Source organism: Aristolochia californica, unplaced genomic scaffold (assembly GCF_029961685.1).
Source record: "Aristolochia californica isolate CCGP_79_NKW_82.1479 unplaced genomic scaffold, dmAriCali1.0.hap1 SCAF_12, whole genome shotgun sequence".
NCBI lineage: Eukaryota > Viridiplantae > Streptophyta > Magnoliopsida > Piperales > Aristolochiaceae > Aristolochia > Aristolochia californica.
The window spans coordinates 21374104-21387950 of record NW_027181793.1 but is presented as its reverse complement, the minus strand read 5'-3'; the positions used below and the strand labels follow the sequence as shown (position 1 = coordinate 21387950).

Genomic DNA, 13847 nt, shown 5'->3' with positions numbered 1-13847 from the left:
CTTCTCACGGCGAGGAAGACGACGACTTCTCATGGCGAGGAAGTCCTTGATTGTTCCTGCCGATTGCTGTCCGAGAATATATTTTCTGCTACTTCCTTTTTCAGACAATTCTGCCCCATCAACTCCGGTAATCTCGCAATCTCTCCGCCATCTTGTTGCCATTTCTGGACTGTTTCTGCCGAGAGTCCTTCAGCGCCGAGAGGAAGAAGGACGCACTGTTGCAGTCGGAAAGTTTCCTTCTGCTGCTGGCTATCTTCGAAAAGATTTTCCGAAAACTCTTCCCCACTGCTGTTGTCGATTAATCTGCTGGATTGATTGTTATTCGAACAGTTTCCCTTTGGTTTTCCACTGTTCGGTCAGGGACGAAGATATTGTAGCAACATTAAAGTTTCCTAAGTTAGGAAACTTGCATTAATCGAGCACCGCCCCAGACTAAGCCGATTTCACCTAGCGAACCCAACTCGGTTTTTTACCCATCTCACTGTTGTCGAGCAGCACCAGCATGACTGAGTCAACCCAGACCAACTCGAGTTGAGTCAACTCGGTCCGGGTCAATCTAACTCGGGCCACTTATTTTCTACCTTAGTATATGTGTCTGGACCAAACCTTATACATATTTTTGCAATGACTCGGATATATTGACTCAGTGCGACTCGGTAAATTTTTCTCTGGCTGGATTATTATTTTGAAGAATTGACATATTATTCTTTGGTCAACATATTATTTGGTATAAATATTTGCATTAGATTATTTCATGGGTCAATTTTACAAGGATTTTTGTTTCTTGTTATATGGGCCCAAGCCCATTACAACTGCTGCTATTGTGTCTCTTTTGATAAGACATTATGATTGAAGGAGAGGTGGCCTCATACCATTATTTATTTGTCCCCGTAAAAAATATAAAAAATATTTGCAGTTGGGATTCCATAACGGAGGAACTTAATACCCCATCAAAAATATCAAATATGTCGATGGTTGGGATTCCATGACGAAGGAACTTAATACCCTGTAAAAAATATCAAATATGTCAACGATTGGAATTCCATGACGGAGGAACTTAATACCCTGTCAAAAATATCAAATGTTAAAGGTTGGGACACTAGGACAGAGGAACTTATTATTACATTTATGTTACTTCCCCCATTAATGTCATATATTAACTCTACCACTTGAGAATCATTGTCTTGTCGAGGGACACAGTGGTGGAGGTGGACACTTCAGAGCGATGTCAATAGACACACTACCTACAGAAGACGAAGTGTGCCCTATATCCAGCATGAGTTAAGACTGGAGTATAGATCAATGTCTTAGCGGCTAGGAGTGATTTACTCTCACTGATATTATGCCAACGTGAGGGGCAGGGTTGGAAGATGAAGACATATTGGAAGATGTGCCATTTTATAAAAAAAAGATTTTATACATCATTTACAGCAAGCAAAGAGTTCATACTGTTCTCTCACCCCTAACTTGAGGGGGAGTGTTGGAAGATAGGGCCCAAACCCACATGACCAAGGAAGGCCCACATATCCAAGTGTATTAGAAGATGTGCCCAAGCCCATAAGACCACAGAAGACAGGCCCATAAGACCACAGAAGACAGGCTCAAGGCCCATAGGCCCACATAATACCCCATGCATCCAAGAGATATAGAAGACAGGTTCAAGGCCCACATATCAAGGAGAAGACCCATAAACCCATATAACAATGATGGCAAAATGATAAATAAAGAGTCATCTCATAGAGATGACATTAATGTAATTAAGTTAAAGTTCCTGGGTTAAAACCCTAAACCCTAAACTTCCCACCCTAAGTTCAGGGGTATTATTGTAATACAATAGTTTCATTAATCTATAAATAGAAATTCAGGGGGAGGGTTAAGACATCAAGTCCATAACCGCTCCTTCCTTTGGTTTTCTCCCAATGGGACTCTCTCTCTTTTTCTCCATGAGCTAAATCCATAGAGTCCTGAAAATCAACAAGAATTCGTGATTGTTGTTGTGTGAGCTTTAAGTCTTTGTGGAGGCAGGTAATGCTGAAAATCACTATGTGGGTCTTGGCTGGTGTGCCTAGTGAGTTGATGCAAGGCCCTATGTGGATCTAGGCTTGTGCAGCCTAGTTAGTTGCTAAAAAATTCCTTTAAGGGTCTAGGTTGTGTGCCTAGTGTGCCATTGTGATTCCATATGAAGGTATCCATTATAAATTAGTTGTTGTAGTCAATTGAGTGGTGTAAAATCTTTATATGAGCAACATTGAAATTGACCTTATAGGTAATTTGTTACAGATGTCATAAGACAACCCAAACATAATCAATAAAGGATTGTGAATCACCTAAAATCCTGCATGTATATTGTGTTTGATCGCTTTCACACCTACTTTGATTGTATGTATTCGTTCATTAATTATAAAATTGTTTGTGCATATTAGATTAATTTAATAAATAAAGACTCACATCGGATTTAAGTAAAAAGAAGTTAAATTAGGAAAAAAATTGAACAAAGTTAATAACCTCTAAATTTTCAAGTCTAGGTCAGATATTGTTTGGAAGATGTGAAAGAAAGAGTTCTTTTGACTTGTCGATTTATAAGGTTTCCTATAATAGTGTTATGCATCAAATGTATTCACCGATTCATAATGTATAGCCCTTGATACATGTCGTTTTTAAGGTGGTTACGTTAATATGACTTGACATGTGGGTGTAACCTTTAACCCCCTTCTCAAATTCTAATAAATATCTGCTAGCAAAACCCAACTCCAGTTCATCGATACAGGCGACACAGATTCATATGTTAACATCACAAAAAAAGTTCCAATGCTATTATTATGAGAGTATTTATTTCCTTTTCCAAGTTAAAGTAAGTTGGTTAACAAAATTAAAAATATGTAGGGAAAGAAACATATAATCGGGTACTAATTCCTTGTAACATATTTTTGTTGTATTTACGTATTAATTGATAATATTTCATAATCTATATTAACAAGTAGAAAAATAAAAAAAAAAATTTAAAAGAAAAGGTTATGACATTCCTACATGCCCCTGATTTTGAAATTAATGACTACATACCCTCATGACATCATAAAAGAAATGTTTAAACACCCTTGCAACTAACTTTAATTAAAATTTAAAAATAACAAGAAATGAACACTTTGTAAAAAAAGGATAAAAGAAATAGTGGAGCCCTTGCCGAGTTCATTGCAGGTAGTTAGGGGAATGGGGAAGCTCCCATCTCCTACTTTGCAAATGGTGAATTTGTCATTTAGATGGAAATCATTTCATGGATCTTTTGCCAATGGCCAAGAGGAAATGGTAGAAACAATTAGACAAATTGAAGAAGAGACCCAAGTCCAAAAGATGGTGGTAAGAATACTCTAGGGGAAAGATATTTGATAGGCAAATAAGAACAAGTGAAGGGAATATTGGTGATAAGTGTTGGAATTATGGTTTCAAAATATATTATTTATAAAATAAAATTACCATGATATTAGAGGCGTGGGGCCCACTTCTAGATGTTGTCATTGAATGTTCAGTACAGGGAATAATGGCCAACACATCCCCCTGTAGAGGTAGATTCATTGGGTGCATTGACTGGACACATCCCTTGGGCATAAGGAGATGTATCTCTCTTGAGGGGATGTATCTCTCCTTAGGGGATGTATCTCTCCTTTGAGGATGTATCTCTCCTAAGGGGATGTATTCTTATGAATAGTCATAAGTGCCACACCCTTTGGAAATGTATAAATTCCTTCATGGTCTTACAAGTGAGGCTAAGACTATTTGCACACCCAATCTGGCTGAACGGGAGCAAGCTTATCACTTGTAAACGAATTATCAAAGGTTATCTTGTACACTTCAAGTTCTATTTACATTCTTCAAGATGAAAGGTACACTCTCTTTATTCTTATTATTTTAATTCTATGATATATGTATGACTCTCATGATAAGAAAAATTATGGAGGATTTAATATTTATTTCTATGATATTTATTTTATTTTTATTAGACATCAAGTCTAACAAATATAAGTGATTAATGCCTCTGCTGGTATCATAGAGATATATTCTAAGTTTCTATATTTTCCATAATTTTTTGGATTTTTTGGCTATTTATTTGTGAATGGAAATAAGCCTAGTTTAGGCTTATTGGGTTCTGGCGCCGCAGGCGGGCCAGCTGGTGCTGGCTGTGCGGGCCTGCTGTGCGCGGGCTACTGTGCGTGGGCTGTTGCGTGCAGGGTGCTGTGCGGGCCTGCTAGAATGTGCAGGTTTGTGCGGTCCGGGTCAGTAATGACCCAAAACCATGAACCAAATCGGGTTATTGCTAATATAATGAGCTAAAATGTGTTTTAAGGGTTTATTTTTACCCATAATTGTATTTTGAATAGAGTTTCCATGTTATTTGGCTATTTGAAGTATTTATAATTTGTGTTATTGCATGCCTTGTTATATATTTATGTATTTGTATGTGAAAATTAACTTAATTATATAATTTACAAAATCCCCAAAGGGTGCATTTTGTATAAATTAAATTAATTTTATGTGTGTTTATTTTGAGTATAATTTGTTTTATGAGTTATACTAATTTTATTATATGATTAGCAAAATCCCCAAAGGGTAATGCGAATTGTATAATTAGATTAGTATGTTGTAAATTAATTCATATGAATCCCCAAAGGGTAAGTGTGAATTAATTTATTTGTTTGTTGGTTTGTGATATTGTTGGTTGTTTATCATGTGTGGAATGATTTGCCTAGTAACTCTCATGAATCCCCAAAGGGTAAATGGGAGTACTAGATGGCTGAAATGATTATATAATTATGTATGTTCTCCCAAATATTGAAATATTTTCTGGATGACAGGAATATCCAGTAGTGGACATAATTTTGTTGAGTCCCTAAAGAAAAATGTACTTGATGGGACTAATTATGTGAACTGGTCACAACGGGTTGACTTAATGCTAAGAGGTTATAGGTTTGATAAGATTATCAAAGTAGATACTCCTCCTCAAAGACCTTCCCGAATAAACTACCTAGATAATCTGAAACAGTGTAAGAAGGACCTTAGAAAATTCAAGGAATGGGATAATGCTAATGAAATTTCTAGGTCACATATTCTTGGGGCTCTAAGTGAGACTCTCTTGATGACTTATTTTCATGTCCCCACTACAAAAGAGACTCTCGACCAGATTGAGGCTAAATATGGAAAAAAGTCGTCTACTCACATCAATAACTTATGGCAAAAGTTCACTCATGCCAAATGCGAAGAAAATGCTGATGTGAGAAAACATGTAAATGACATGCTTGCCATGGCAGATGAGTTACAATATCATGGTAGACCAATGGATGAAGAAACTAAAGTAGTCACCATTATCAACTCTTTACCCAAATCTCTCAAATATATTCAAGATTTTTATTCTTTGTCCAAGACAAAATGGACTATATTTGATTTGGTTAATATGATCGACCACCAGTCTGAAAGACTCAATCCAAGTATTGAGTTAGATAAACCTTCACCTAGTGCTAACGTAGTTTTGAAGCCGAAGAAAAAGAATTTTAAGAAGATGGGAAATGATGAAAATGCCATTGTGGAAGGTGTGGCAACTTACTGGCTAAAACTTGTTGATAATAAGTTTTTTGATTTAGAAGATTGTCTTTATGCTCCTTCTATGAGAAGAAGTCTATTATCTATATCTTGTCTTGAGAAACTTGGATTTACATTTTACTTTGGAAATGGAAAGTTTCTTATATTACAAGATGATAAAGTTACTTTGATAGGTTTTCGAAATTCTGGTCTATATCAATTGCAACTTAGTGGAAATATGGTGTTCAATGTTTCTACTTCTTTGGATATTAAAGAAAATGAATTGTATTTGTGGCATTTACGACTAGGGCATATAAACAAGGATAGAATTACAAGACTTGTGACACAAGGATTATTGAAAAATCTTTCACATAATGATTTTCCTATTTGTGAGTGTTGTATATATGGGAAAATGACAAAGATACCCTTTCCATCCAAAGGCTCAAGAAGTTCTCATGTTTTGGATATTATTCATTCTGATAAATGTGGACCTATGAAGGTGAATACTCGTAATGGTCATTCGTATTTTATCACATTTATCACATTTATAGAAAAAATGAGGCCTTAGATTATTTCAAAACCTTCAAATTGGAGGTAGAAAATGCCACAGGAAAGAAGATCAAAACATTGCACACTGACAGAGGTGGAAAGTATTGTTCGGAGTTATTCTCTGAATTTTGCAAGTCAAATGGGATTATCCATACGTTTAGCATGCCTTATACACATGAACAGAATGGTATTGCTGAAAGGAGAAATCGAACCTTACTAGAGATGGTTAGATCTATGATGGCACTTGCAAATTTGCCAATATCCTTTTGGGGCGAAGCACTATTGACAACTACCTATATCTCAAATAGAGTGCCTTCAAAGTCAGTTGAGAAAACACCTTATGAGGTATGGTCAGGCAAAACTCCTAGTATTAACCATTTTAAAGTATGGGGATGTGTTGCTCATGTTTTAAAACTTGATCCTAAGGACAAATTGAAGGCTAAGACTCAAAGATGTTTATTCGTTGGGTACTCTGAACATTCGAAATGATATAGGTTATATGATCCCAAGGAGAAGGTGATTATTGAAAGTAGACATGTAAAATTCATTGAGGATAAATTTGATTGTGATGAAGATTTAGGTACGAAGTCTCACTTGGAAGAATGTGTTGAAATGTCTTCTTCTGAATCTCCTTCTAATATAGAGAATTCCACCCAAACGGATATTCGAAGAGGGACTAGAGAAAGAAAACCTAGTCAACTCCTATCATCTTCAGATTTTTATACCTATGCTAGAGAAACTTATGAAAGAACAAGGTTAAATGAAGATGTTACTGATCTTGTCACTTACGAGGAAGCACTCCTTGATGTGGATTTCGACAAGTGGAAGTCGGCAATGGAAGAAGAGATGGACTCTATATATAAAAATGAAGTTTGGAAACTTGTTGATCCTCCTACATCGGTTAAGCCTATTAAGTGCAAGTGGATTTTTACAAGGAAGAGAAATATTGAAGGTAAAGTTGAAAGATTCAAAGCTCGTCTTGTTGCCAAGGGTTTTACTCAACAATATGGGATTGATTATGATGAAATATTCTCCTGTTGCACGAATACAGTCTATTCGTGCTCTCCTGGCATTGGTTGCATATTATGACTATGAGTTGTTCCAAATGGATGTTAAAACCGCTTTTCTAAATGGAAATTTGGATGAGAAGATTTATATGGAACAACCACGTGGATTTGTTAGACCTGGAACTGAAGCAAAAGTGTGTAAGTTGGAGAAGTCTATTTACGGTTTGAAACAAGCCTCAAGATTATAGAATATCAAGTTCAATGAAGCAATTACAGCGTATGGTTTTACTCAGAATCCAGAAGATCACTGTGTTTATATAAAAATAGTGGGAGATCGCATTGTTTTTCTTACTTTATACGTAGATGATATTTTATTAGTCGGGAATGATATTCAGTTACTCCAAGGTATAAAGACATGGTTGTTTCAAACATTTGATATGAAAGACTTTGGGGAAGCTTCTTATATTCATGGCATTAAAATTCTACGGGATAGATCTTTGCGAAAATTGAGTTTGTCTCAAGAGAAGTATATCGACACTCTTCTAGATCGGTTTCACATGTCTAACTGTATACAAGGTAAAGTACCTTATGATAGCACTAAAAAGATGAACCAGGTGGATTGTCCTTCTCACCTCAAAGAAAAGTTGGACGAATCTAAGTATCCATACGCTTCTGCTGTGGGGAGTTTTATGTATGCTCTTATATGTACAAGACCTGATCTTGCTTATGCTGTTGGGATTCTTAGCCGGTTTTAGGCTAATCCAGGTTTCACTCAATGGGAAGGGTAAAATGGGTAATGCGCTATCTAAAACGAACAAAGTCCTATGCTTTGACTTATCAAGCAGACAAGCTGGAATTGGTTGGTTATTCTGACTCAGATTATCAAGGATGTATTGATACCCGAAAGTCTACTTTTGGTTTTATCTTATGTTTGGCGGAGGTGCCATTTCTTGGAAAAGCAAGAAGCAAGACTGTGTCGCGCAATCAACCATGGAGGCAGAATATGTGGCTATGAACTTAGCTACAAGGGAGGTTGTCTATCTTCGCAAATTCTCACGAAGTCTTCTAGTGGTAGACTGTGTGGAGCGACCTATTCCTCTCTTTTGTGATAATGAATCTATTATTGCTATCACAAAAGATCTGAAGTGTCACTCCAAGGCTAAACATATCAAAGGGAAATACCACTACATACGAGACATGCTGAGGAAGGAGGAAGTTGTTCTTTATAAGATATCTTCTCCGGATAACTTAGCTGATCCACTAACCAAGTGTCTTCCTGTGACCAGTTTCACTTTCCATGTGGGGAACATGGTTCTGATTTGTTTATAATTGATGAGACCAAGTGGGAGAACATTGTTTTTGTATGCATTGTGGTCTCAATGATTGTAATACTATGTATGTCATGACATTGTAATTTATATTCCATGGAATGATTCTAAAAGAATGTATATGTTTTTGTGTGATAATATGAGTACTCAGTGTATGCCTTGAGATTCAGCTTCCCTATTAGGTATGCACTTGTACGTGTATATGTGAGGGTCTCAATAGGGAATGACGGTTGAGTCTCTAAATTGTCCAGGCCAATGGGACTGCATAGGCACAGTTTCCTTTACGGCTAATACTCATGCTGGTATAGAGCTTTACCCTGAGCTCCTCAGGTATTGAGTATGCTATGGACGGTGAGATGCCTTGATGTCCAACTTTTCTATTAGGTATATACTTGTATGTATATACGGAAGGGTCTCAATAGGAAGGTAGGGTTGGATGTCTAAATTATTCAGGCCTATGGTACTGATTAGGCACAGTTACCTTAGTGGCTAATACTCGAACTGGTACAGAGCTTTACCCTGAGTTCAGGTCCGAGTATGCTATGAATGGAGACCGCTGAACTGGAAAATTTGACAAGTATGGATTTGGTTTATTCCCCAGCCTTGAATATCTAAGATATATAGTGTGTAGGCCCGGGTTAACTACACATGTATATTAAAGTGTTTAAGGTAATGCCTATGGTCATGGTATGGTTTTATGTGTCAAGATTGATTTTTCATATTTTTTCTAAAATCGGAATTTGAAATGGATTTGAAACCAAGTGGGAGTTTGTTGGAATTATGGTTTCAAAAAATATTATTTATAAAATAAAATTACCATGATATTAGAGGCGTGGGGCCCACTTCTAGATGTTGTCATTGAATGTTCAGTACAAGGAATAATGGCCAGCACATCCCCCTGTAGAGGTAGATTCATTGGGTGCATTGACTGGACACATCCCTTGGGCATAAGGAGATATATCTCTCTTGAGGGGATGTATCTCTCCTTAGGGGATATATCTCTCCTTAGAGGATGTATCTCTCCTAAGGGGATGTATCCTTATGAATAGTCATAAGTGCCACACCCTTTGGAAATCTATAAATTCCTCCATGGTCTTACAAGTGAGGCTAAGGCTATTTGCACACCCAGTCTCGCTGAACGGGAGCAAGCTTATCACTTGTAAACGAATTATCAAAGGTTATCTTGTATACTTCAAGTTCTATTTATATTCTTCAAGATGAAAGGTACGCTCTCTTTATTCTTATTATTTTAATTCTATGATATATGTATGACTCTCATGATAAGAAAAATTATGGAGGATTTAATATTTATTTCTATGATGTTTTTTTTATTTTTATTAGACATCAAGTCTAACAATAAGGTATGATGAGAGTAATAGAGGCAAGTAAAATCTGAGAAACAACAAGCAAAGTAGTGGACTTGGGGCATCCATAGTAAATAGAATAGGAAATGGAAGAGGATGAGAATCAGAGAGAAGATCTAAAAAGGAGTCCTAATTGGCCTATGGCCCTCTTTAACAAGGAAGACTTTTTACATGGAGGAATTGTGCATGCGAATAAACAGCCAATAAAGAGAAAAAAATAAACATTAGATGGAATAAAGCTCTCGAGTAGAGGTGAATGATAAAGAAAATAAATACTGAAAGAGGAAGAAGACACACACCTTTAGCACACTTAGAAAGTAGATCACCCAGGAAAATAGTAAGGGAATGTCAATTCCAGGGTAATTTACTTTCCTTGGACAATGTACTTTTTTGTGTTTAACACTGAAAAGGAAATCTAAGAAGTAAAACGAGGCAGAGGACTTTAGAAAAAAAGTGTAAGAAGTGTGAATTCATACTTGTGGCAGAGGATTCCACTGCCAGATAATGTAGATGACTTGGTCACCCTTCAAATATAGGCTGAATAACTGAAGCCTTAGTAGCAGTATAGTAACTGGTAGGGACGTCCTCATTGTACTCCTGAGGAAATGGGTGAGGGGGCATTCCAATCTCAACAGTTCCTTCAAGCATTTGAATCACTTTGCTCATTGTGGGTCTGTTTGCAGGGATGTGTTGAACGCACCAAAGCCCCACCAAAGACATCTTTTCCAGAATCTCTTCTTCCACTTCTTCTCCTTCTCCTTCTCCTTTCTGTGCCTTCGTTACCTCTGTCTCAGCTGGACTTACTTGGCCGACGAAACCTCTCACTTTTAGCTCACCTCTCTCTGCTTTCTTGAAGATCCAGTCAGGAAAATAAACCTGGCTATTATTCTCCTCACCGAAATCATAATTCTTCCTTCTTCCTGCCATTTCTAAGAGAAGCATTCCATAACTATACACATCAGACTTTTCTGTTATAGGTCCATAAGTCTTGGTCCACATCTCCGGGGCAGCATATCCTGGTGTCCCTTGAGCATGTGTTAAGGACACATGACTGTGATCTTTGTCGATCATTCTTGCTAATCCGAAATCTGCCACTTTAGCAGAGAAGTTTGAGTTTAATAAAACATTATGAGGCTTAATATCAAGATGTAAAATTCTGCTTCTACATCCCTCATGTAAGTACAATATGCCCCTAGCAGTCTCCATTGCTATATTATAAATTTGTGGAGAGGTGAGTTCCAGCTTTTCTTCTTTCCCTTCTTGTTGTTCTTCCTGATCCTTACCATAGATATATTTATCCAATGAACCCCTCTCCATGAATTCGTAAACCAGTGCTTTGTTCTTGCCTTGGGCGCAATAACCCAATAGTCCCACCAGATTGTGATGGTGAATTCTCCCTACAGTTGCAACTTCATTCATGAATTGTTTCTCACTCTGCTTTAATCTCTTCAAGAGCTTTACTGCGACAGCTCCACTTCCTTCAATGGATCCCTTGTAGACACTCCCAAATCCTCCCTCTCCGAGCTTGGTGGAGAAATTGGAGGTGAACTTCTTTATTTGAGAGAAAGAGAATCTTCTTGGTGAAATTCCATCAACCACACCTTTGAAATCTGTTTCTGTACTGAACTTGTCATTGCTACCACTTTCATCATCCTTTTCGCTTTCTGCTTTCCTCCCGATCACACAGACGATCACTGCTGTTGCGATTGCAAGCAGAACAACTACAGATGCAGAAACAGATATAGCTGCACACAGGGAAGGGAGAAAATCATCAAATTAGGTTTCTGCAGGAAATAGAAAGTAAAGAAAGGAAAAAATAATTCCCTTTTTTTCCTGGATCATTGGTGACGGAGAGTTTGGATTTACCTGCAATAACTCCTTTTGAAAGCTTGGATTTGCCACCCCATCGCAACCAAGTTCGCAGATCTTCATTCACTCCTGAAAAACTAAGACCATGTCAGAGTTCAAATAGTAAAATCAATACAAGGATCCAATTGAGTACAAACAGACTCACCATCACTGCAATTCAATCGATGAGCACTTGAAGCGCAGAAGCACATGAATACCCCACTAGGACTGGAACCGCACCTCCCTCCGGTAGTCTGGCAACTCCGGCAAGCTGTCGACGTCGTGTACCGGATCTTGAAACCCCTCTTGAGGTAGTCTCTTAAATCTCTAATAGCAGTCACATTAACGTCCTCGGTTGTGAGAACGGAGAAGTTCTCACACTCAGGGTAGCTAACGCTTAATGAAGTGTAGAGACAGAGGTTATTACCCGTCGTGGTCCCGTTGCAACCCATACAAGAGCTCGGCTGGAGACTCCCCGGCGGCGCCGATCTTGGTCTCTGGGTACAATTGAGGTGGGTACCGTACTTGTACTCGCTGGAGAGGGAGAAGATGTTGGGATCCATCATGAAGTTCTTTCTCGTGACAGGTTCACAGCCAAAGAGAGCGTCGCTGGCGATGAAGATTGAGATACCGGCTGAGTCGATGCTGAAATTGCTCACCATGCGGTGGGGCTCTGCAGTAGGGATCTTGTTGCTGCCGAGGACGAGACGTTCATTGTTGACACAAGTGACTCTGAGGTCAGGGTGCCCACAAAATCTTGGGACATTGAAAGGGTAGAGCAGGGAGAGGTTGCCGCAAGTGGAGGTACCACAGATGTTGTAGTAGTATGCCGGGTCTGCGCTGATTACTTCCTGTGTCTGACTCGCTGAGAAGAAGAAACGGAGGGAAAGTATGACCAGAGAGAAGAAACGAGCCACCGCCATGGTGGTAGTGATTCACAATTGGGTTTCAACCTCCTCTACGAAGAAGTGAAAGAAGATATTAGGCAAGCAAAAGGAAGAACAAACTTGTTCTTGAGAAGCATCACCCTAGCCCTCTCTTCCTCAAACCAAGCTCTGGTAGTTTTATAAGCATGAAAGATTCACTACTGTATCTGAGATAGACCTAATGAATGACCAAGGAAGAAGACAAGTAATTCATTTTCCCTTCCAATTAATTAAGTCTTCTCTTCTGCAGCAGAGGTAAGGTTTATTGCTGCAGGTAAATTCTGGGGCCAATACCGGACTACTTTTGACATAAAAACAGAGAAGAAATTGGCAGTTGGCACAGATATTTTTCAAGAAGGTAGAAATTGATGGTCGCTCAGAAGTCGGAAGAGAACAGAAGACTTTTCCTTGGATACAATTTTTCGGAACATTTTCATATCAATTGTTATCCGAATTCGGAAGGACCCACTTCGATATTGAATGAAATCGATGTAGTTCATTAATCTAATGCATTAATCCAGGATGCAGAGGGCCGAATACGATCAAAATAACGTAACGTTATCTGCTTCGATCATCAAAATGATCAGGAATGGTGGGAAACAATAAATTAGTAAATACTTCAATGTTGGAATATCGTGACAAAGAGCGCTGGTGGAGGCTGGATCAGGTATTTTCAACAAAATGAAGGGGAAAAAAATCACTCCTGTCGCCTTCAACAAAGTCTTGTGGCTTAAGAAAATCATTAGCAGATTTAACAATGAAGGATTCAGTGGAGCCGCAGTTTTTGAAGAAGATGATTTATAACTTGAATTAATAAGAAAAGAAATTAAGAATGGAAGAATATCTGATCTTTAAAAAGAAGTCATAAAATGAGGCATTTGGTTGTTGGTCTTTCACGGCACAACCAATCCATGGTGGATCCTAACGCAGTATTGTTCATATCTGCAGTTTTTCTTCGTCTAAAAAGTGTCGATGATCCTCCATCACATCTTACGGAAAATTGTCATCATCAGTCACTAAAACCCATTAACAGCTTGACTGGCACGCTACTTGTGAGGTGGACAACCTGGTCGTTAGTGTTTGTATCTTTCAGTTGTAGAAGATGAGTCAACTAGACGAAGTCTTGTCCACTTTCTGAAGGTAAGATACGAGAAGATACGAATTTAGTTCTTCTCTTTTAGCTAGACACGCTTGAAGTTCATAAAACTTAAAGCGGAAACCCAAGATCCATGACAGTCAGATTCCAAGAATTTCCAG

At 38.1% G+C, this 13847-nt stretch overlaps 1 protein-coding gene across 1 annotated transcript; it reads right to left on the bottom strand.

The window, feature by feature from the left end:
- Nucleotides 1-10020: 10020 nt before the first annotated feature.
- On the bottom strand, nucleotides 10021-12767 carry LOC137945965 (probable receptor-like protein kinase At5g20050). Its single transcript, XM_068792084.1, has 3 exons — nucleotides 11831-12767; nucleotides 11683-11754; nucleotides 10021-11561 (listed from the first exon to the last, which is right to left on the bottom strand). Exons 1-3 carry the CDS (start codon nucleotides 12585-12587, stop codon nucleotides 10336-10338), a joined length of 2055 nt encoding a protein of 684 aa, XP_068648185.1. The 5' UTR covers nucleotides 12588-12767; the 3' UTR covers nucleotides 10021-10335.
- Nucleotides 12768-13847: the final 1080 nt, after the last annotated feature.

Excerpts from the sequence above, each read along its gene's own strand:
- LOC137945965 (XM_068792084.1), bottom strand. The coding sequence starts at position 12,587 with ATGGCGGTGGCTCGTTTCTTCTCTCTGGTCATACTTTCCCTCCGTTTC. Across the intron at positions 11,755-11,830 it reads TCGATTGAATTGCAGTGATG|GAGTGAATGAAGATCTGCGA; the intron begins GTGAGTCTGTTT and ends TTAGTTTTTCAG. Across the intron at positions 11,562-11,682 it reads TTCAAAAGGAGTTATTGCAG|CTATATCTGTTTCTGCATCT; the intron begins GTAAATCCAAAC and ends CCCTGTGTGCAG.